The sequence below is a fragment of the Plectropomus leopardus genome, chromosome 12 (assembly GCF_008729295.1).
Source record: "Plectropomus leopardus isolate mb chromosome 12, YSFRI_Pleo_2.0, whole genome shotgun sequence".
NCBI classification, from domain to species: Eukaryota; Metazoa; Chordata; class Actinopteri; order Perciformes; family Serranidae; genus Plectropomus; species Plectropomus leopardus.
This window is the reverse complement of record NC_056474.1, coordinates 18,805,597-18,825,074: the sequence shown is the minus strand read 5'-3', so window position 1 is coordinate 18,825,074 and position 19,478 is coordinate 18,805,597. Positions and strand designations below refer to the sequence as shown.

Below are 19,478 nucleotides of genomic sequence, written 5' to 3'. Positions count from 1 at the left end.
CAAAAAAAAAAAAAAAAAAAGACAAATGAAATTAGATCAAATATTTGCAGCAATTAAGACTTTTTTACCCATGCTTCTCCTCCTAATTGTTTCCGGTTGTCATTGTGCTGTAGTATTTTTTATGCTTGATTTCTGCAGTAAGTGTTTTTTCATTTGTACTTTTATGTTTGATAAATTAGCGTTCTGATGTTGCGTGTGACCTTGTGGAGGTGTCTGTGGCTGAGGAGGTAGACTAATCACAAGATCAGCAGTTCAGTTCCCGGCTTCTCCGGTCTGCATGTATCCTTGGGGTCAAGATACTGAAATCTAAATCGCCCTGGATGCCTGAGCATCGGTGTGTGAATGACTGAAAAAACTGAGTAGCGGGTGGCTCCTTGTATGGTAGCCATGGCCAGGAGTGTGTGAACGGATGAATGTGAATTGAAGTGTAAAAGCACATTAAGTGGTTGGAAGACTAGAACGCTGCGATACAACTGTAGGTCCATTCACCAAAAATTTAAGGCCATTATCTGACTTTTTAGGTCAGTGATTATAAAATTGACTTAAACACTTTTGAGAACTTGCAAAAAAAATGGTTTCAGCAAGTTGATTGAATGTATTTATATTAACTTTACCTTCAGTGATCCATAATTCATGATTCATTTCTTCAGTTATTTGGTTACGCTATACAGTTGTTGTCGTGGAAATGCGGATAGGTTAGAGAAGCAGATTTGTGACCAGAAGATTGCCGGTTTAATCCCCAGACCTGCAGGATAAATGTGGTTGGGGAAAGTGAAAAAGCAGTGCTTCAACCTCTCACATTACTAAGCACTGGGATACCCTCGAGCAATGTCCTGACCCTTAACTGCTCCAGTGAGGGATGCTATGTGGCCCACAGATCAGACTAGATGTACTGGGCTGCTTCCAGGTATGCAAGAGCAAACTTCCTGAGTTTTAAAATGGCATTCCTGCAAAACAGTCTGACTGTCAGTAAAACAGCCCTGAATGAATAAAAGGTCTTCGGTTAACTTTGAAAACTATGCTTTCAAATTTGTACTGAAGCAATCAAAATTGACTTTTTTAATTTAAAAAAAGTTTGTATTATGCTCAGTTTTCTCCTTCAGGCTTTTAGATTTTTAACATATTAATAAATCAGATCCAACATCATCATATTACTGCTCTGCAAAAAAAGAAGCCTTTCATACAACACACCCAGCTGACAGCGTCACGTCTGATGGACTGAAAATGATTCAGTATTGATTAATAATTCTAAATCACATGTAATTAGTTTGAGTGTTTAACTATGTTAGTACAGCTCACTTATTCACTTTTGGACTCTTTGTTCACTAGAGGCATGCGAGAAACAGTTTTCTTCACTAATCTAAAGCAACATGGGGTGAGTAACTGATATTAAATTATTATTTTGTGGGTGATGCATTTCTTTAAGCCTTCTCAAATTTATGCTGAACACATGTAGACACACTCCCCCGTAATGTTTGGTTTCTGTGTGTCATCATCTATGATTTCAGTTTTATAATGTAGAAGAAATAAGCTGAAATTGCATCTTTCAATTGTATGTAGCTGCTGTATCCACAGACCACGTAAACTGGTCTGAATATGACGCATTCACACAAACCAGCTAAATATTCTGAAGAAAACTAAGTAAGAAACTCTCTACAAATCAGTCTTTCTTGTCAAAATGTTTTATTGACAACATTGATCGCTGATTGCAGCTGTCTACTTAAGCTTCTTCTTGGGTCGGAGGTGATCGGTGTGTCCGCACTTCTTCTTGCGGCAGTTTGTAGCTCGTACATGTAAACGAGCATAGCACCTGAGCACGAGAGGAGCCAACTGTTAGATCAAAATAAGCAGCATCATCCTGTCACTCTCACCAACCAATATTTCCAAAGGCCAGAGTTAAATGTTTTCTTTACAAATTCAGCATAACAGTGTCAAGTGCTCCTTTAAAATTACAATATCATAAACACCGACTGCATTTAACCCACTGTTTGAGATGCACTGGTTACATTTGATAAGTTCGAATATGAAATATTTACATGTTTCTTGTGCTGGCAGCTTTGGCCTACTCTCCTCTCCTGCCGTCTCTGAGAACAAGTTTAATTTCACCAAAATCACACAGTATAGGCTTCGTTTACATACTTGCGGCACACCATCTTGTCGCAGTTGTACTTTTGAGCCAGCAATTTCATAGAGGGCTCCATGATGCCTCCTCTCAGACGCAGGACGAGGTGGAGGGTCGACTCTATGGTAGTAAAGGAATTTTATAAAAATCACGATGCAGCAATGATTAAAAAGCCAATATTTTTGTCTTAAAACATCAGTGATGGTTTGCCACTGTGATGTCTAACCTACCCTTCTGGATGTTGTAGTCTGACAAGGTGCGTCCATCCTCCAGCTGTTTTCCAGCAAAAATGAGACGCTGCTGATCAGGGGGGATTCCTGGAGATGAAACAGTCACACCTGTGAATTTGTGCTTGTGCCCGGCATAAAATTCATTGAAACTTTTACAGTTGCCACTTAAATTTCATCACAGCGGTCAATAAGTATATAATAGGATTAACTTATTTGGATGGCACCATGGAGTTGTCTATGTAGTTAAATTGTGTCACAGAAAGATTTTTTTTTTTAAATGTTATCATTATTATTTGAATGTACTTTTTTCCATGTCATTTCCTTGTTTGTTTTCTTTTCTTTCTATTTTTGCTATTAATAATTTTCTTAACTAAACCAAAGAGTACCTTCCTTGTCTTGGATTTTGGCCTTGACATTGTCAATGGTGTCACTGGGCTCCACCTCCAGGGTAATGGTTTTACCCGTCAGCGTTTTCACAAAAATCTGCATTTTTGCTCACTAAAAAGAAGACAGAAATGTGTCGGTCAAACTAGGGTGGACCAACAAACACAAAGAAATCAATCTTCAAGCTAACTGAAAAAAAAATCTTCTGATGAGTGTATTCCTGTACTTTTGATGACAAGTTACTTCTTCATATTTGTAATTAAGAATCCAGGAAGAAGTATTGCTTTACTTAATTTTTTTGAGCAGGTTCTTTTAAATAACCAGTTTGCCAGTCCAGATTGAAAGGTTACAATCACGACATTATACATAAGCCCACTTAACATACAAGAAAACAGGAGTTTAAGAACTACATTTATAACCGTGTCAGTTAAATACAAATTTGTGCAGAAACAAAACACACCATATAGTTAACTACTGCAGTTAAACCGACTTAAAATGAATATTATAGAGCATTTTCATAATCGAACAAAAACGATCGTTTAAGAAGTTATGAAATCTGTACTTACATCGAGACCATTCACCAGCACGAGTGAGACAAAACAGGAACTTGATGAGCCTGGTCCTGTCCTTAAGAAGGTAAACAAGCTCATCCAGTTTTTTTATGATCAGGTCCGCTGACACATCTGCAGGGATGGAGGAGGGCGTTGGTGTGTAGATCGCAGGTGCTGACATGTTTCAGATTAATTAGCGGAGACGACCTGATGTGTTTATACACCACACGATTATACGGCCGCTTCAAACACTGAAATTAAACAGGGAAATTCCATATATCATATAATTATTTTTTAAAAAAGAGGAAATGAATGAAAAACATACCGTCCCTGGGTGGGCTCGAACCACCAACCTTTCGGTTAACAGCCGAACGCGCTAACCGATTGCGCCACAGAGACAGTCATGCATACCTGACGCCCCTTAGATCTTATCAAATATGCTGTACACACGGTACACGCATACATATTGATAATAAGGTTAATCGTTAATGCAATTGCGCTCCCTTGTGGCAGCATCGATACAACTGCGACCACTTCGCGCGATAACATGCGTTTATGTTTTAAATCGCTCGGTGGCTTGTCATAGTCCTAACAGAAATAAATGTTATTAAAAGAGTTAAAACTAACGACACATAACAAGACATCAGCTAAAAAGAAACAAGAGTGTCGGCATACGGTAAGTGTCCTTTCTTGGGACCTTTAACGGTGAACTTTTTATACCGTCGAAAAACAGCTAGCAGTTTAGCGTCACCGCTAACCGCTGGCGTCATTGCTAACTTTCCGCGCTACTGCAAGTTTATGCTCGGTGTTAACGCTCGCTAGATTATTGTCAGTGAATGTAAATGGTTAACTTAAATGCGAACCACAAAGACATTACAATGAAACAATAACTGACTAACTAAATGCTACACATTTAAACATTGGAGCCACTGTCTCCTCAACTTATTAGCTAACGTTAGCAAAGTTAACACTAGCATTGGCACGAGAAAACGTGGTTGGAAATAAAAACGCTAGTCAAACTGCATTAACCACTTTAAAAGCCAGCGTTAAGAAGAGCAGGCCTACATTTAGGTTTCACACTTCATAAAACTAGTTATAACAGCGTAGGATAAGCACAGAATAACCAACGGACGAAGAACCAGTTAAGTAAATAAAAAAAATGGGCATTTGGTCACATGTTTGACTGGTGAAGTTACGGCTCCACCCTCATTCACGATATTTAGCTAAATTTCATGAAACAAATATATATATGTATATTTGTATATATACAAATATACAAACCACCTTAAACTTTGTTATTTTAGCAAGGTTACAATGGGCATACATATTTATTTCTCAGAAGCTGCTTTACTAAAATGCAAACAGAACACACAGGAAATATGTATAAAAGATTAAAACGCATGTATTTCAGAGTAAAAAAACTTCGACAGGCTAAAGTTGAAAGTATTTAACGTGACCTCTCTTTCCACTGTGCGTGTCCTGAACACTGTTAGTGTGTTAACATGATTGATCATTGAATGTTTGAGTTAAAATCTTGTATATCAACTGCTGCACAGCAGTTTCAAGGTACATAAAGTACCTTCTTATCCTCTCTTATCCTATCCTATCTTATATACAGTATGTTACATGTCTAAATTAGACACATACTTTAGACTAATATATTTAAGAATAGCAAGATAGGACCCAGCCTATTAGTGTCATCTTGATACGAGCCACCAGATAGCGCTGTGCTACAGGAAAAAAAATACTTAAATACAAAGCAGGAAATGGTGCAAATCTGAAAATTAAAATAACAAAAAGGTGCAAATCCAATATATATACAATATATGCAATATTATAAAACAGTAGCAGTATGAAAGGGTTAACAATAAAGACCAAAACTCAGATACTTAAGAGTTATTCTAAAGCAATGAATAAAATATAACTTATGACATACAAATTGTTGCATTTCAGTTGTCATACACTGACACTTATAGACATGTCCAGTGGTGGAATGTAACTAAGTACAATAACTCAAGTCCTGCAGTCAAGTATAATTTTTGATGTACTTGTACTTTACTTAAGTATTTCTATTTACTACTACTGTATACTAAAACACCACGACATTTTAGAGAGAAATATTGTACTTTTTACGTTACCACATTTATTAGATAACTTAAAATACTTGTTACTTTGCATAGTCAGATTATTAGCACAAAATATGAATCAGCAAATAAATTATGATGAATTAATACAGGTCAAACTACCCAATAGCATATAAAGTAATCAAAATGAGCTTTGCCTTTACCAGCTGCAATGTTAAAGTGATTAACACATTATTGCATTGATAATTATAATCTAATAATGTAATATAATATAATATATACATTTTTCTGAATAAGGCCATTCTGCTAAATGAATAGGTTACTTTGGTAACTTGGTATATTTTGACTATACTTTTACAAAGTCAATTTTGAATGCAGGATTTTTACTTGTAACAGACAATTTTTTCACTGTGTTAGGAGGACTACTTTTACTTAAGTAGAGTATCTCAGTACTTTGATTGATCCATTGATCCTGCTGATAGACTGTCAAATTATGATATAAAATAGTGTTGAATGAAACCATATAATTATACTGAGTCTCTTATCAAAACTATTTAAATGCCTGGAATCATCACAAGAGACATACATAGAAGACGTAATATTGTCACTTTATTTCCTGCATTTAAATGTCTACTGCATATTGTATAACAATTTAAATTTTTTTTACAATATTAAACAACCACCTCTGTCTATACTGAGTCTTACATCAGCTATCTGTGTTTACACCTTTTTTTGCTATTGTTCTATTATTCAGTCAAAATCTCTTTTTCTGTTTTCAAACATGTGCGTTGTGAACTTGTATGACAAGCTGTGTAAACAGTGTGCAGCGTAGGCTATAATGAAGAAAAACATCTAACAGGCACTGAACACTCACCATTCCCTGATTTCACTTCACACACACGCTCTATTTACAGTTGGTATTAACATTCATCCTGGGTGATTGGACCTAAGTGGACAGCTGTTAGTACAGGTTTTAATGCACCAAATGTGTCTTCAATGTGTCTTGAGATTGGATTGCTCAGTCCACATTCAGAGGTGGTCTGGGCTGCATAGGGCCACAGTTTTTTGTACTCTAATGCGTCCTGGGCCACTTTGAAGGCTGCCTACTTCTGTCAGTGCCATTACTCCTGCAGAATTGAAGGAACGTCTCTGGAGTCACTCTCTTCCCAGACAAGTCAGTTCAATGTCTGCCCTGTTACCAAAGGCTAGCACAGCAGCAGCAGCTGTTTAGCTGCTCGACTCTCATTGAACCAATTAATAAAAGTTAGGTAACATTAGCCATGTGATGCTAACAGTTAGCCCTGTCACTGTGTGTGTGTTGTTTACAACAAAAAAATCCAATGGAAAAAAATCCCATAGGCTTTTTGACGAGGGGCCAAGAGCGATGTTAGCTTTTGGGGTTGGCCTAGAGAAAAACATGCATGCAACATCCATGGGGCACTTTATGCCACACATTGACCAATGTCTGACCGTCATCTTGCTGTGTCAGGGTAAGATCATCCAAACACGCATGTTAATATCAGGTGTAAACAGGGCTACAGATCACTGTTGAAAATTACAGCATCTGCACCACTGTCAGTAAACAGTGATTTCTTCACAGTGGTTCATAAGCAGGTGCCACAGCCCCAGTGGCCTAATGGATAAGGCACTGGCCTCCTAAGCCAGGGATTGTGGGTTCGAGTCCCATCTGGGGTGCATAGCAGAGTGGCGCAGCGGAAGCGTGCTGGGCCCATAACCCAGAGGTCGATAGATCGAAACTATCCTCTGCTATATCAGCATTTTGCAGACTAATAATAACACTCTCTCTGCATTACTTGTCTAATTTCACTTACCATTAATCATGACTCACTGACGCGCTCAGGCACTGCAGCAAAGAGCGTAAAGGTTCACGTGCATTTTACATCACTCAACATATAAACCATGGCTGTTTAACTTTTGGGATACAAAAACTGGGACTTTATGTAAAAAAAAAAAAAAGGAACAAAAAAGATCATTAAGACTTTACTGAGCTTTACGCATCCTGTCGGCTGCAGATGCCCTGTGGTTGGTCAAGTTATTCAGGACACAACTGTTGGTCAGCATAGACAGTTTGGAGTTCAGAGTGTCTTTACTTCTCTCCCAGCAATAATCTCCTTGATCAGTGTTTTCATCTCCTCCTTTATCATCCTCTTCCTCTTCAACCTCACTCTCTTCATCACTGCGTTCATCTTTTTCCAGCTGCAGACAGATAAATGGTTAAACATGTAACACAAAGCTAAAGAACCTGTCTAATCTTGGATTTTAATGTAGGAACTGACTTGAATTGTATTTCCATATGAAAGCAATTATCCAAGAATTACTACTATTAATCAGAGATGGTTGATTTTAATGCCGATTCTCACCTTTCCTTTCAGGAACTTATAAACCATACGTATGATTAGGCCAGCCCAGAAGATGTGAAGTGCCTGCAGCACCATCAGGAGGACGTTGAAAAAGTAGTAGCCAGCAAAAGGTTCAAATACCTCCATGGACAGTACCAGGGTGGTATGGATGATTCTGTAAGTAATCAAATAATTGGAATAATGTTGAAAAAACTGTTACAAGTCACTTTGCATTAAAAATTCAGTGTGTAGGATGTAGTGGCATCTAGCAGTGAGGTTGAAGAACTGAAAATTCTCACATGTGCCGAGCGTGACCTACAGTGTCGGATGCAAAAACATGAATTGCCCTATCATGAGCCAGTGCTTGATTTGGCTATTCTGGGTTACTGTAGAATAAAATCCGTAGGTAGATATAAACATCTAATTCTAAAGTAGCAAAAACACAATTCTCATTTTAAGGTGATGATAAACTCATAAAAACATTATAGATAAAATTATAAATATTATATACCATTTCTGCCAATAGATGCCCCTAAATCCTACACACCAGACCTTTAAGTAAAGTAAGTTAAAGTTTACTTAAAAGTTAACCTTACTTGCTGGGAAATATCACCAGTCGAGTCACAAGGAAGACCACAGCAAACACAACAAACAGTGTGTCACACATTTTCCTCCAGCCAGTGCCATAGTTGAACATCTTGGCAGACTGCAAAAATACAAATGATTCTATTCATCAAACAAGTACAAACCATTACTAGAGCTATATGTAAAGCGAAGTCCCCACACTGAACAAAACATTAGTTGTGCATTATGCAAAAAAGAGTTACTGAGCCAATACTAGGGTAAAGAAAAAAGGCGGTGTAAATACAAATGAGCGCGGGTCAATTCAGTCGTTCATGAGTCTGTAACATGAGCAGACTCATATATTTTAAATGTTACAGGCATCATTCGTATCTCTTTATTCTTGTTTTTGCCGTTTTTTCATTTTACATGTCTTGAGTGCAAAAACTTTTTTTAAAAACATTCTTTAAATTTTCATGTACAGTACAATCCATTGTTTTGTTCAGGTAAACAGAGGGCACCAAGGGCTACTAAAGTGCTTTTAGCTATCAGGACTCCGTCACAGGATCTGCCTGCTGACCGCTCACACAAGATACTTCTCTCATAAGAACAACCAAAAGCACAAATTGAGATTCTAACTGTTGTTTTCCAATTTTAGACATTATTCTCTCAGTTTAGTAGGGCTACACAGAGGCAGAAAAATGGCCAACGTGGCAGTGAATCTATGGTGACATGCCCCGAAGAGATTAATTATATCTGTACGGTCCCATGTGACTGTCTGGCTAGGGCCCTAGAGTCTGAATAGATGGCACAGGACACTTAATGTACAGGTTCCTCTTTCAAACCCCGACAACGTTACATGAAACAGGGACAGAACATCTGAGATTACCTCAAGCAAGATGTCAGAAGAGTCATGAAGCAGCATGACCAAGGTGCCAATGCGAATGTAGTTGGCACAGTAGGAGAAACTGAGCAGGAAGATGGTAGCCAAATGATGGATCACCTGTTCTTTAAAATCCTGGCAAAGTGCACATACAGTAAATAGAACATCAGTGAAATAAAATGAACTTCATTAGCCAACAGAATAGTTTAAATCGCTGCTCTTAAAGTCACTTATTAACCATGTGTAAAGTGAAGTTTCTCTTTAAAGCAGAAGTGCAAGCTTTCAAGCATGACATATGACCAGTCTTGAGCAAACACAAGGCGAATACCTTCACTTTTATGTCCTTCTCTAAAGGGCAAATGTGTTGTTTGGCAATGTAGGTTAGAAACTCAGTTGTGTAACATTTAGCAATGAATGGGTTTCGAGGTCCTCACCTTCCTCTTGATGTCCACAGAGATCCGGAGGAGCAAAGAGCCATAAAATCCCAACTCTAGCATGTAGTACCAGTAATGAGCTTTCTCCATGGGCTGTGGAAAAACATGATGCAATAGCAATTAAAAAGTTATTCAAAATCAACTGAGCTGTAACAGCAAAGTCAGTTGTTATGTGAGCTAGCTCAGTCATGCTTGGTAAGCTTATAGTAGATTCACACTTAAATATGGATCAAGCAGGAGATTGTTGTTAGGAGAGAAGTAAAGACACCCTGAACTCCAAACTGTCTATGCTGAGAAACAGTCGTTTCTTAAATGACTTGACCAACTACAGGGCATCTGTTACTGACAGGATGCCTAAAGCTCAGTAAAGTTTCAATGATTTTTTATTCCTCTGTGCCAAGGATAGCTAAGGAATTATGTTTTAAGGTTGTCCGTCCGTCAGGCACATTCTTGTGAACGCATATCTCACGAATACCTCAATTCTTTAAATTGAACACTAACAATTACTTGGACTCAACAATGAGTTTATTAGATTTTGGTGGTCAAAGGTCAAAGGTCATCTGTCCCATTCATGTTAACACAATGTCTTAAGAACGCCTTTTGGGGAATTTTTTCAAATTTGGCACAAAGGTTCACTTGGACTCGCAGAGGAACTGATTCGATTTTGTGGTGTTCAAAGGTCAAGGTCATGGTGACCTTACATTCGTCTCAATCTTGGAAACATGATATCTCAAGAACACCTTGAGGAAATTCCTTAAAATTTGACACAATTTGACACATCCATCTCATTTTTGTGAATGATATATCTGAAGATGGCCTTGAGGGAGTTTCCTCAAATTTGGCACGAGTGTCTACTTGGACTTGAACTGATGAGAGTCTGGTGGTCGAAGGTCAATAGTCAAGGTCACGGGAAACCTCATAAATCATGTTTTTTGGCCATTACTCAAGAATCATGGGTGCCCACCTTGAAACTGTGCTGGTTGTATGGATCTTCTGTGCTGCATGGTTAAAGATGTGTGTGAATCATCCATGTTTTCATAGACAAAGATGTAAACTTTAAATGCAACTTGAGTGGTGCACGGAGGCATACAACTGCGTGGCAGTATACATAGTTTCACTTAAAGTCCCAGTATTTGTATCCCAAAATTTAAACAGCCATGGTTTACATTTTGAGTGATGTATGACGGATGTGATCGTTTACCCTCTTTGCTACAGTGTGCTGAAGCCACAGTGAGTCACGATTAATAGTGAGTGAAATTAGACAAGTAATGCAGAGAGAGTGTCATTATTAGTCTGTAAAATGCCGACATAGCAGAGGATAGTTTCGATCTATCGACCTTTGGGTTGAACCAGTTTGAACAGGTTATTGCTAAGTTAAAGTGGTGCAGACACTGCAATTTTCAACAGTAATCTGTGGCCCTGTTTACACCTGGCATTAACATGCATGTTTGGGTGATCCAATCGCAGGTGGACAGCTCTAAGGGCCCTGACACAGCAAGGCGACCGTCAGCCATCGGTCAATATCTGGCAAAGAGTGCCCCAGTTGTATGTCTCCGCAAACCAGTCAAGTTGCAGCTACAGTTTACTTCTATGTCTGTGAAAACATAGATGCTTCACACACATCTTACCCCCGACAGCACAGTTTCAAGATGGGCACCCAAGATTATAGTAACCAATTCAGGATCTGACCAAATGTCTCTGCTTCTGTTCCTGAGTTATGATGTTGAATAAAGGCCAAAATGGCAAGTGTTTTTTGCAAAACATGATGATGTCACAGACAGTGAAGTTGACCTGTTGGTTATAAAATGTCATCACTTCATCATTTTAATTGTATTAGACATTTGTGTGATTCTTTTCATGATTGGCTAATTAATTCAGTGACTATGAACTTTGACCACCAAAATGTAATCCGTTCAAGCTTGAGTCCAAGTGGATATCCGTGCCAAATTTTAAATTTTAAATTTTAAAATTTAAATTAAATTTTAATTTATTTTCCCTCCAGGCATTCTTGATATATCATGTTCACAAGAATGGGACGGACTGACAACCCTAAACATAATGCCTCCAGCTATCACCTGTGCGGTGGAATAACAACTTATTATCTTTGGGTTGTGGAGTGTTGATCAGAAAAAAAAGACATTCGATTTTGTCACTTTGGGGTAACGAGCATTTTTTATGTGTTTGTGTTTTACTAGTTCAAGAAAATCTGCAGATTAATTGATAATGAAATCGAACATTTTTTGCAGCCTTAAAATTAAGTAATCATTTTACAAGAAAATGTGAGGGTAGAGTTGCTTAAGATGCAAAAACAGAAAGAGTTAAAAATCAATATATATTTCTTTGTATGCACTCTTCTCAGGAAAATGAACAAGGAAATATATTAGTTTACCGTGGTGCTTGTTTTACATTTCCTCTTTAAAAAATTTTTAATCTGTTTCCTTCAAACTCAGATTTCAGTTTGACTACCCTGGAAAACCGATCACAGTTAACAGCTTTCCTCATGATGTTTTGATATAAGACGATATTAGCTCCAAAAATGTAAGAATAAAATAGGGCACAGTCATTTGCCAAAGCAGTGAGACCTGAACTGGATATTGCCGCCAGCATTCCCTGCGGTCCCAGAACCATGGTCTCTGTACAGAAAAGATAAAGAAAGTTTTAAAGCTATAAAACTCAATAACAACAACAATGTTATTGCTAGAAATGTATTTTAAACTCATACTCACATCAATCAAACAGGCCAGTCCAGCCATGAAGGCCGTGAGGTAGAAAAAGAATCTCCAACTGCGAAATTAAACACTCAGATCAGAAACTTTGAACACTGAAACAAAAGGCACTATAAACAAGTCTACCAATTAATCAACACAGCTTGAAAGTGTCTCCTTTTGCAGATATTATTCTTAAAATGAAACCAGTTCTAAGGGACTTTTCCCCAGCTATATGTGGATTTTACATTGACTGGCGACAGAAGTGTTGTGGAGGAAAGTCATCTGTAAACTGGACAATAACAGGGTTGTGGAGAGAGGGAGCACTTACGCAGCTTCACCAAACTTCTTGGTTTGACAGGGCCTGTCTTGGTTCCTGCGAAGTCTGAACCAGGTCTCAACCTGCCTCTGTGTTTTTCCACACAGCAACATCAAACTAACAATTTCACTCTGAAACAAGAATGGCAAGGAGAAATCGATCAATTGCAGAGGGATAGAAAGAGCAGAAAGTGATCTTGGATGATCTGAATGTAATTTTATCAGAAATGTCAGACGTAAAAGAGGAAATGACTGAAAGGGAGATCAGACAAAGGCAGAGATCATCTTAACTCACTGTCTACTCAATGGACACTAGTGTTAAGTTACTCCTTAAGTGTTGACACTGCAAAATGTAAATGTGTGCTGATTAAGTGAAGTCATTTTTGTTTATATCTCCCACAGCAGATTATTGATCATCTGCAGCTTTTGAACCAACAAGCCTGCTGGGATTAATTAAATCGGACTGTGTGACGAAGGTAAGTCTTATACAAACTATATTCTTTGTTTCTTTTTTATACATAGAGATGAAAAAATGTATGAGTAATTTTCAGGAAGTGTTTTAGTATATATAGATATACAAAAAGCTGTGAGACAATAATGGGTGATTATGACTTTTGTAAATGTGGTGTTTCCCTCAGGCTAAGTTTTCCAGGAACAAGGATATGTTTCTCTCACAACGTCCATGCACCACTGTAATTATCTTACAGATTATTGTCCCAGCAGCAAATAAGCAACAGAAGCAATGCCTAAGATGAATATTTGAGAAACCCATTGTTGTATACCTTTTCCAGCTTCTCTTTGATGACATAAAAACATGCTACAAATGGAGTTAAACTGAGGCCCTCTTCACTCACTTGTGTCGGTTGTCTGCTCCTCTGGGTGTAAAACGACTCCAGCTTTGGGGAGGGGACAGCAGCCACTTGTATTCTATTCTTCACCCCCAAACATCTGCCTATGGGTGGGGCCACAAACCTGGAGGCAACAAAGGACAGCTTACAGAAATGATGATATACCAGTAACACCCACTGTGAGACTGTCAGGGCGGCAGCCTGCCGTTGTTTAGCCATACTCACTGTACAAGCTGTTCAACAGTCAATCTAAAGCAAACACTTTACTAGGATAACTGACGGTTGTATTGCAAACATGCGTTCAGACAGGCAACAAAGCAGTGTGTGTGTGTGTGTATGTGGGTGTGTAGTATTATCATTCTTCTTGATAGATATTTGTATTTAAGATTACATATGATAATCATTTTACTGATTCCCAGGAGATGAAATTTGCATCAATGCAAAAGAAGCAGGCTAGAGAAGTAAAAGGAAATGTTTCAACGTTAGAAAACTGTATGCAAAATGTTTCTCTAAACCAGCATACTGTTGCATTGTCACAATACTAGTATTTGTAACGTCAATAGAATAGCTTAAAAAATATTGAAATTTGCAGCTATTTTCAACATAACAGGGAAAATTGAGATTGAAAGCATACAAGTTAAACTTTTAATTATTTTATTATCATTGTAAATATAACAAGGCTCTTTTTGGTTAGTAGGAGAGAACAGCAGAATGACTGACATTAACAATGAGAGAGAGCGAGAAAGTGCAGCTGGTACCAGTGTACAGATTAAGGAAGTAACAAAATTAGTATTAAACTATTTGATATGTTCAGAATTTAAATTTATTGATTTTTGACACTAATAAAAACACTTTTATAGTGAACTGTCTAGCTCTCTCTCTCTCTCTATATATAGGAAGGGTTTCACAAGCCATTTGATTCCACTGAATGTTCAAACAGCTAATACTCTGGAGGTGTATTCAACCTATCATACCCCCAAAGACAATGTGCGTATGCATAAAAAGTGCCTATGAGGCTTGTTATGTACTCCCTAAGCCCACTGCACCGATCATATGCAGCTACCCAGAGTCTGGCTTTCAAGTTGATAGCTGAGCATTTGTTTAATTAAATTTGGGATATAAAGCTCTAAGTAAAAAGCATCAGATGGGGAAAAAGCATTTCATGGAAATAGACTTTGGTTAACAGCTATAAGTTTAAAACAGCATTTCTATTACTCTCTCTTTCTGTCTGTCCTCGTCCCTAAAGGCTTCTTTTCCTGATGATAACAATGCCTCCTCTGCCAAAACACCTGCTCACTCTCAGCCACAGGAAATGCTGAACGATACTATGGAACCAAGTCACACAATACCGGCATTTTATATTAAACAAGGGTTGTCAGTGTTATTTCAGGTTAGGCAGAATAAATGTTTGTCTTCCTTTAAAACTTCTAATATCCCAAACACATCAACCAGATCTTCACAGAGCAAAGAGAACAGGCGTGTCTTACCTCTCAAACACGTAGCGGAGGACGACAAAGCCCAGTGCAAGGGGCAGAGCTATGAGAAGGTCCTGAGGAAGTGGTCGGTCAGAGTCTGGCAGCTGTTCCACGTCTCTCCAGGTCACACCTGGAGGTAGCCAGTAGTCCTCCCTCCAGAAGTCAGGCAGCCGGTCCATTCTGCTGTGGACAGAAAGGCATTAGTGAAGAAGAAATTCGCGAAAACATGGTGGAGATAATGTTTAAATCAGGTTTTCAAAAGCTTCTTCTTCTACTGCTGTAGACAAGGCTACAGCAAAACACACTTAAGCCACCTAAAATATCAGTATCAGTTTAAGTATACAACATATTTCAATACATCAGTGGTGTAAAACGAAAGTTTTTCTCAACAGAGTTTGGTGATTTCATATAATAGCCTCAAATCCCTGTCAGTAAGGGCTGTCTTACGTCAAGGTAAAATGGTGAAAATTTTCTAAATATAGCATAGCATACACTTAAACTGACATACTACATACATTTTTTGGCGGCTTAAAACTTACCAATGAAAGCAGAATTTGGGGGCTACGTGACGCAGCGGTTTTCAACCCCAAAGTTATTGTAAATAAAAAGTTATGATTGTGATTCAGCCTATATCATAAACTGTAATAAAGGTTTGTTGTAGCTAGCTGATAGAGGGCGTATCTCCTCTCCTAATGTCAGTAAATCAGTTCTCCCCCGGTGGATGTATACTGGGACAAGGACAGTAGTCCAATTAAATGGCCTTATCGAGCTATGACCGTAGCTCCACTTATCTGTGCATTTAAATGTTCTCAGTATCTAGTCTCATATCACGATATTCATATAATACACCTTGACACACCTGAAGAGGGCGTGTCCACAATCGCTCAGTGCCTGCGCTGTTGAACTGGGAGAGCACCTTCAACAATTTTTCAACCTGAGACTGGGGAGGATTCCTGAACTGTGGAAGACATGTCTCATCCCAGTTCCAAAGATCGCACACCCCAGTGTACCAAATGACTCCAGGCGCCTTCAGCACCATCCTCCTACTCAGAGACATGACCTGGATCACGCACTACCTCACAGAGAGGCTACAGGATGAGGTTGAGGGACTGTCCTCTGACAGCGTGATCAGAATCACTGACAAACCACATGGGACTGTGCTGCTTTTCTGTCTTGTTTACCCTCTACACTTCTGCTTTCAGGCACAACTCTGACTCATGCTGCATGCAGAAGTTCTCACATGACACTGCGATTGTGGGGTGCATTAGGGGTGATCAGCATGGATGTATTAAAGAAAGTCTGGATACAGCATGGAGACGGGGCCTCATGCATTCCTGTGAGAGCTGCACATTTGCACATTAACATTGCATGCTATTAGATAGTAACATGAGTCCACTGTGTAAAATCAGAGCCTGGTGAGCTTACTGGGGGCGAGTACAGGAGCGTGGCAGTAGACTTTCTGACATGATGGAGATCAAACCATCTACAGCTGAACACCTCACAGGCTGAGGGACTGCTTCTCTGAGGCTCTAGCCAGCAGCACTGGCAACCCACAGGGGACTGTGCTGCTCCTCTGTCTTGTTTACCCTTTACACTTCAGCTTTCAGGCACAATATGAGTCATGCTGCATGCAGAAGTTCTCAGATGACACTGCAGTTGTTGGGTTCATTGTGGGTGGACAGGATAGGACGGGGCGGAGGACTATATGACATGGAACAGGTTGAACCATCTACAGCTGAACACCTGAAGACCAAAGAGATAGTGGGGGACTTTCAGAGGACTAGGCCCCGTCTGCAACCAGTCTCCATTGTGGAGGTCAGTGTGGATGTAGTGAAGACCCGCGAGTTGGACAATTGACCATACTGGTCAGCAATCACTGGTGTGCTTCATATGACATCGCAGAGCCGGCACTATGTCCGGAGGAGGATGGTGTTGTACCAATCAGCTGTCAGGTTTCCCCTCTGTGCTGTGATGCGCTGGGGCGGCAGCATCATGAAGAGAGACACTAGGCTGGTGAGGAACGCTGGCTCTTTGGTTGGCACCTTGCACCTTCCCTCATGTCAGTGGCAGAAAGAAGGACCCGAAGAAACTATTGTCAGTTGTTGACAACGGCAACTGCTGTCTCAGTCCTGCTCAACACACAGACTGAGGATGTCTTTTGTCTCACAGACCATATGACTCCTCACAGAGATGGCAGGGTGACACTGATTAAATGCTCACCTGCATTCTGCCATTAGGTTGCTGGACTGTCAGACACCTGCTGGTTATTTTATCCTTATGCACTATCTGCATTTGTGTTGATTCATACATTTAAATTAAATTTGTATTTTTCACAGTATTCATTGTTCTCTCACTATTTTTACTTTGAATTTGCATTACCTTCACTGTTAAACACATACCATCTTATGTGACTAAATGCATAATTTCACAACTGTAAGTCTTTTATTCCTTTGTGTTTATTCTCTATCCCTGTGTGTATCAGTGTTTTGTGTGTTGTATATTGTGAGCTACTGGATGCCTTAATTTCCTGTAGGATTAATAAAGTATCTATCTATCTATCTATCTATCTATCTATCTATCTATCTATCTATCTATCTAAACAATGCATTAAGTTTATTATCCTCTAGGAATATTACTTAGTCCATCAGTAATTCTATAAAACAACATATATAAAGCTGTAATGCAAAAAAAGTGCTAAAAGTACAGTAGACTTTATTGTAAATACCAAAATAATAAGCATTAACTCAGTTTAAGAGTACCACACGTATTCAGCCCAAGCAGGAATAGCCTACAGACTAAAAAAACAGACTAAAAACCAGCAGTAGATTATATTCACACTAAGTTGTTAAACTGTTGAAAGAAATTGTGACTCACCTGGCGACAGTTGTGTGGAAATGATAAACTAATCAATCTCAAGAGAGGCGGAAGAATAAAATCCACCGTCTACCATGAAGTTGTCCCAGCCTTGTGTCGCTGATGATGCGCTTCAGTACTGTTGAATCCTTCACGACTACCACAGAAAAAAAGTGAGTCGCTTAGTTATCGCGGTTCAGGTGTCAAGTTAGACACGAAGAAGAAACGCTGATAAAACATCCTTTCAAACTAATAGCCGCTAGAGATGACCGTTTACGTTTTTAATGATTTAAGACACCGTAATGAACACGTGGTTGCAAAGAGAGGTATAATTGTATTACATGGCACGTTTGCTTTAAGATACTACAGAGATAGTTTAGTGCACCGTAAGTGATTTAAAAAAAAATGTTTAATTCGGTAACTTTTTTAAATTTAGGCAGAGGCACGGGCATAAACTATTTACAAGTTAAATTAGTGGAATATCTGCGCCCTTACAGAGGTATTTTGAAACAGTTTTAACACACGTTACTCCACAATTCTGCACAGACAATTTACAGCAAGTGTTCGTAAAGGTAACTCTGGCGTACCTTTATTCTGAAAGCTTCCGGTGCTGGGTCTTTTTCTATCAGGAGGATGTAACTTGATGGTTTAGTGGCTAATGAAAGACATGGCGTCCACTGCTAAAATCGACTGGTCACAGACTGACTCAGTATGGGCATCAAAGGAAACGAAATAAATAGTTTAGAATTACTCATAATAAAAACCAAAATGGCTTAGGCTGAAAATGGCGCTATGTAAGCCCTGTAACTAACTCTAAACATGTACAGCATATATTGATTTAGGGTTTACATGCTGCAACTTACACATTTGTATCAGCAGTGATACTATGTAACTTTTTTGGCGGGGGAAGAATAACATGTTCGTCCTGTTACAAATGAGAAGTTGAATTCAAATGTAGGACTTTTGCTGCTTCTTTTTTTTTGTACAACCACTGATGTGTTGACCTATGCTAGCTAAGGTCAGCAAACGTAAGATATTAAGATGATTTTATCACCTATTTCTATTGCTGCTATTGTTGTGCTTCTTATAATTGTTATTTAAATATATAATATAAAATTTTGGCAGATTTTCTGGAAAAACTACATGCATTATATCTTATTACACTTCCTTCTATTCTACCAGACATTTAAAGTACACCCAAAATGCTTAACATATCTTTCACAGGAAACACCAAGAGTATCTTATTACATTTCCCTGTACTCCATTGTAGCTTGTGCTCATGACCAGCGTCTCCTGGGTTACCGCTCTCAAGGAAAGCAGCTGATGACACCCATGGCAACGATCCAGGACCCTTCCAGGACTCCAGTCTGAAGGTAAACACACCTTAACAAATGTGTGCATAGCCCCAGCAGTCACACACACACACACACACACACACACACACTCACTCACACAAACTTTACTATGAACACATGTGCTGTCATCGAGGGCTTTGTGTGTGGCTGCTGTAACTCCAATGACACGCACTCCTTTAAAACACACACAAGCACACACACTCCTCTCCTAAGCCCATGCACACACTCCAGTCCTCCCTTCACCATCCTCCTCTTCAACCAACACTCAGCTGATAGTATTGTCAAGGAGGGAGATAAGCAGGCTGTCTGCTGATA

The 19,478-nt window shown here is 39.0% G+C and overlaps 2 protein-coding genes and 2 non-coding genes across 5 annotated transcripts; 1 reads left to right on the top strand and 3 right to left on the bottom strand.

The window, feature by feature from the left end:
• Nucleotides 1-1,666: 1,666 nt before the first annotated feature.
• Nucleotides 1,667-3,396, bottom strand: LOC121951468 (ubiquitin-like). Its single transcript, XM_042497800.1, has 5 exons — nt 3,303-3,396; nt 2,739-2,850; nt 2,353-2,439; nt 2,140-2,242; nt 1,667-1,810 (listed from the first exon to the last, which is right to left on the bottom strand). The coding sequence occupies exons 2-5, from the start codon at nt 2,839-2,841 to the stop codon at nt 1,717-1,719; spliced, it is 387 nt and encodes a 128-aa protein (XP_042353734.1). The 5' UTR covers nt 2,842-2,850; nt 3,303-3,396; the 3' UTR covers nt 1,667-1,716.
• A 216-nt stretch (nt 3,397-3,612) lies between these two features.
• Nucleotides 3,613-3,686, bottom strand: trnan-guu. Its single transcript has one exon. It is a non-coding gene; the product is annotated as a tRNA-Asn (tRNA).
• Nucleotides 3,687-5,958: 2,272 nt separating this feature from the next.
• On the bottom strand, nt 5,959-17,953 carry LOC121952013 (ceramide synthase 2-like). 2 transcript variants are annotated; one of them, XM_042498522.1, is made up of 11 exons: nt 17,830-17,953; nt 14,968-15,138; nt 13,487-13,604; nt 12,646-12,764; nt 12,336-12,393; nt 12,192-12,242; nt 9,610-9,702; nt 9,182-9,310; nt 8,328-8,437; nt 7,753-7,906; nt 5,959-7,588 (listed from the first exon to the last, which is right to left on the bottom strand). In XM_042498522.1, the coding sequence occupies exons 2-11, from the start codon at nt 15,132-15,134 to the stop codon at nt 7,373-7,375; spliced, it is 1,215 nt and encodes a 404-aa protein (XP_042354456.1). In that variant the 5' UTR covers nt 15,135-15,138; nt 17,830-17,953; the 3' UTR covers nt 5,959-7,372. The 2 variants fall into 2 exon arrangements, with proteins under 2 accessions (XP_042354456.1, XP_042354455.1); XM_042498521.1 differs by having other exon boundaries at nt 14,968-15,135.
• On the top strand, nt 6,994-7,066 carry trnar-ccu. The gene has a single exon. It is a non-coding gene; the product is annotated as a tRNA-Arg (tRNA).
• Nucleotides 17,954-19,478: the final 1,525 nt, after the last annotated feature.

Excerpts from the sequence above, each read along its gene's own strand:
- LOC121951468 (XM_042497800.1), bottom strand. The coding sequence starts at position 2,841 with ATGCAGATTTTTGTGAAAACGCTGACGGGTAAAACCATTACCCTGGAG. Across the intron at positions 2,440-2,738 it reads CAAAATCCAAGACAAGGAAG|GAATCCCCCCTGATCAGCAG; the intron begins GTACTCTTTGGT and ends TTTCATCTCCAG. Across the intron at positions 2,243-2,352 it reads AGACTACAACATCCAGAAGG|AGTCGACCCTCCACCTCGTC; the intron begins GTAGGTTAGACA and ends TTACTACCATAG.
- LOC121952013 (XM_042498522.1), bottom strand. The coding sequence starts at position 15,134 with ATGGACCGGCTGCCTGACTTCTGGAGGGAGGACTACTGGCTACCTCCA. Across the intron at positions 13,605-14,967 it reads CTCCGCTACGTGTTTGAGAG|GTTTGTGGCCCCACCCATAG; the intron begins GTAAGACACGCC and ends TGTTGCCTCCAG. Across the intron at positions 9,311-9,609 it reads CTGTGGACATCAAGAGGAAG|GATTTTAAAGAACAGGTGAT; the intron begins GTGAGGACCTCG and ends GCACTTTGCCAG.